The 2,838-nt window shown below is 41.6% G+C and overlaps 1 protein-coding gene across 1 annotated transcript in view; it reads right to left on the bottom strand.

Moving 5' to 3' along the window:
* Positions 1-2,838, bottom strand: part of LOC107740070 (H(+)/Cl(-) exchange transporter 4-like) — a 12,033-nt gene that overhangs the window by 837 nt on the left and 8,358 nt on the right. Inside the window, exons 8-9 of the mRNA XM_016552350.1 lie at positions 913-1,128; positions 437-766 (exon numbers count right to left, since the gene is read on the bottom strand). Coding sequence (XP_016407836.1) covers positions 437-766; positions 913-1,128 — 546 coding nt within the window. The remainder of the gene's footprint in view (positions 1-436; positions 767-912; positions 1,129-2,838) is intronic.

Below are 2,838 nucleotides of genomic sequence, written 5' to 3'. Positions count from 1 at the left end.
GGAAAGAGCACAGACAAAGCCTTATTTTGTTTACTTGAAGATATTTATTTTATATTTCTTATTTATTTGATTTGGGGCTTGTTTTAAAATTTCAATTTAGTTTTGTTATTTACATTTACATTATATTTAAATTTAGTCATTTAGCAGGTGCTTTTGTCCGAAGCGATTTACAAATGAGGACAATAGAAGCAATCAAAACCAACAAAAGAGCAGTAATATGCAAGTGCTATATTAATATATTATTATAGTGTTATATTTCAATTTCACAAAGAAATGTGCAGCATTTCGTTCAAGCAATAATAAAAGGACACATTTAATTTATAATTTGTCTTAAATCTCATTTTGTTAAAAAAATCGTGAATCAAATCGAATCGAATCGTGAGTTGAGTGAATCATTACATCCCTATTTAAGACACAAGAACATGGTCGTTCTGACCTTCATGCCGAATGTGAAGATGGTGATGACGATCTTGAAGACGAGTGCCAGCGCAAGCTGCCAGAGGGCGCTGTAGACGCCGGGGCCGGCGGGTCTGTCGGGGATGTCGTCCACGGGTCGGCTCATGTTGGGGTTGTTGATGTAGTCACAGAGCTGTGAGGACTCGAGCGAGCCGCAGTCATTAAACAGCTCGGAGATCAGCTCGCTGGTGCTACGCCGTGTGTACGGGTTCGGGAAGGCCAGGACGGCCGTGATCCCCGTCACCACGATCACCTCCAGCACCGGATACTTTCCCAGCAGCGTGGTCTTGCGCCGCCGGCACCAGGCGATGTTGGCTCGGAGATCAGCTCGCTGGTGCTACGCCGTGTGTACGGGTTCGGGAAGGCCAGGACGGCCGTGATCCCCGTCACCACGATCACCTCCAGCACCGGATACTTTCCCAGCCGCGTGGTCTGGCGCCGCCGGCACCAGGCGATGTTGCAGCGGATGAAGAGCGTCCCCCAGAGGCCCCCGAACACACCCAGCAGGATGAACGGCACCAGCTCGGCCATGTACCATGGCGTGTGATACTCCACGTAAAACAGAACCAGACGGTTGTTGCCGAACGGGTTTATGGAGCGCAGCGTGAAAGCTGCCACCAGCGCCGCGAAAAAAGACCGCCATAACGTCTTCAGAGGGAAATAATAACTCACCTGCAGAGAAACAAACACACGCCATCACATATTTAAATACACATTTTAGGGCTGTCATGTGATTAAAACTTTAATCTAATTAATTACATGATGTGCTGATTCATTCAATCAATTTTGACTGAGAAATTACCCCCTAAAAAGATCACATATTGCCCTCATATTCAGCATTGCCTAAATAGTGATAATAAATTGCTATTAATGGGTTTTAAAAATGAATACTGAAATATAATTTTTTTTTTTTTTTCAAAAAATGAAATGATTCTCTCAACTAAAAGCGCCAGTAGGTGGCAGCAAGTCACTGTCTTGATAAGTGAGTCACTCAGTTATTCATTCGACCGATTCATTCAGAAACAAAGCAAGTGACTGTCTTTATATATGAGTCACTGAATCATTGACTCACTTCATTCGCTCAAATGGCTGATTCATTCAGAAACAAAGCAAGTAGGCTTGTTCGAGATGCATCGGCGCTGCGCAGAACGATCGGTGTATGACATCAAAGTACCGTGAGAGCCATAATAGAGCAGACGACTCTTTATGCTTTTGAATTGCTCTCGCGGTACTTTGATGTCATACACCGATCGTTCTGCGCAGCGCCTATGCATCTCGAACAAGCCTATTGTCTTTATGAATGAATCACTGAATCGATTCGTTCAAACAGCTGATTCATTCAGAAACAAAGCAAGTGAAAGTCTTTATAAATGAGTCACTAAATCATTGACTCACTTCATTCGCTCAAATGGCTGATTCATTCAGAAACTAAGCAAGATACTGTTTTTATAAATGAATCACTGAATCATTGACTCACTTGATTTGTTCAAACTGCTGATTCATTCAGAATCTAAGCAAATGACTGTCTTTATGAATGAATCAATGAATCGATTCGTTCAAACGGCTGATTCATTCAGAAAAAAAGCAAGTGAATTGTATTTATAAATGAGGCACTGAATCATTGACTCACTTCATTCGCTCAAACAGCTGATTCATTCAGAAACTAAGCAAGATACTGACTGTGTTCGAAATGGCATACTTGCTTACTGCTTACTGCCCAGTACACAGTGCATACTGCCTACTATTTTTTTAAAGAATAGTGTGTGAAACAGTATACAATAAGCAATAAATGTTTCAGAGTAGTATGCTTAAGTGCTGTCACATGTGTTGTTCTGTTGTCGGTGTTTCTTTGTCTGAATATGGCGCTTATCACATGCTGTGTGGTATCGGCGTTTGGTATCGGGGCATTTTACGAGTACGAGTACAGGAGACCAGTATCGGGCCCGATACCGATACTAATGATTACATATTTTACATAATTTAAATGAATGATTATACATTTTACATTATGATTATACATTAAACAATATAGTGCCTACAGAGTACATCAAACTCTTTAAAAAAAATAAATAAATACAAAAGAAATGAATAAATTCAAGAAAAATTCAGTTTGCCAAATTATGAGCCCCTTTGACTGGCTATTATAATGCATCACAGTGTGCGTGTGTGTGTGAGTGAGTGAGTATCTCTGTGTGTGTGTGTGTGTGTGTGTGTGTGAGTGAGTATCTCTGTGTGTGTGAGTGAGTGAGTGAGTGAGTGAGTGAGTGAGTGAGTGAGTGAGTGAGTGAGTGAGTGAGTGAGTGAGTGAGTGAGTGAGTGAGTGAGTGAGTGAGTGAGTGAGTGAGTGAGTGAGTGAGTGAGTGTGTGTGTGTGTGTGTGTGT

Source organism: Sinocyclocheilus rhinocerous, unplaced genomic scaffold, assembly GCF_001515625.1.
Source record: "Sinocyclocheilus rhinocerous isolate Xijiao unplaced genomic scaffold, SAMN03320098_v1.1 scaffold1186, whole genome shotgun sequence".
In the NCBI taxonomy this organism is placed as follows: Eukaryota; Metazoa; Chordata; class Actinopteri; order Cypriniformes; family Cyprinidae; genus Sinocyclocheilus; species Sinocyclocheilus rhinocerous.
The sequence above is the reverse complement of the archived record's forward strand: the minus strand, read 5'-3'. Positions and strand labels throughout refer to the sequence as shown.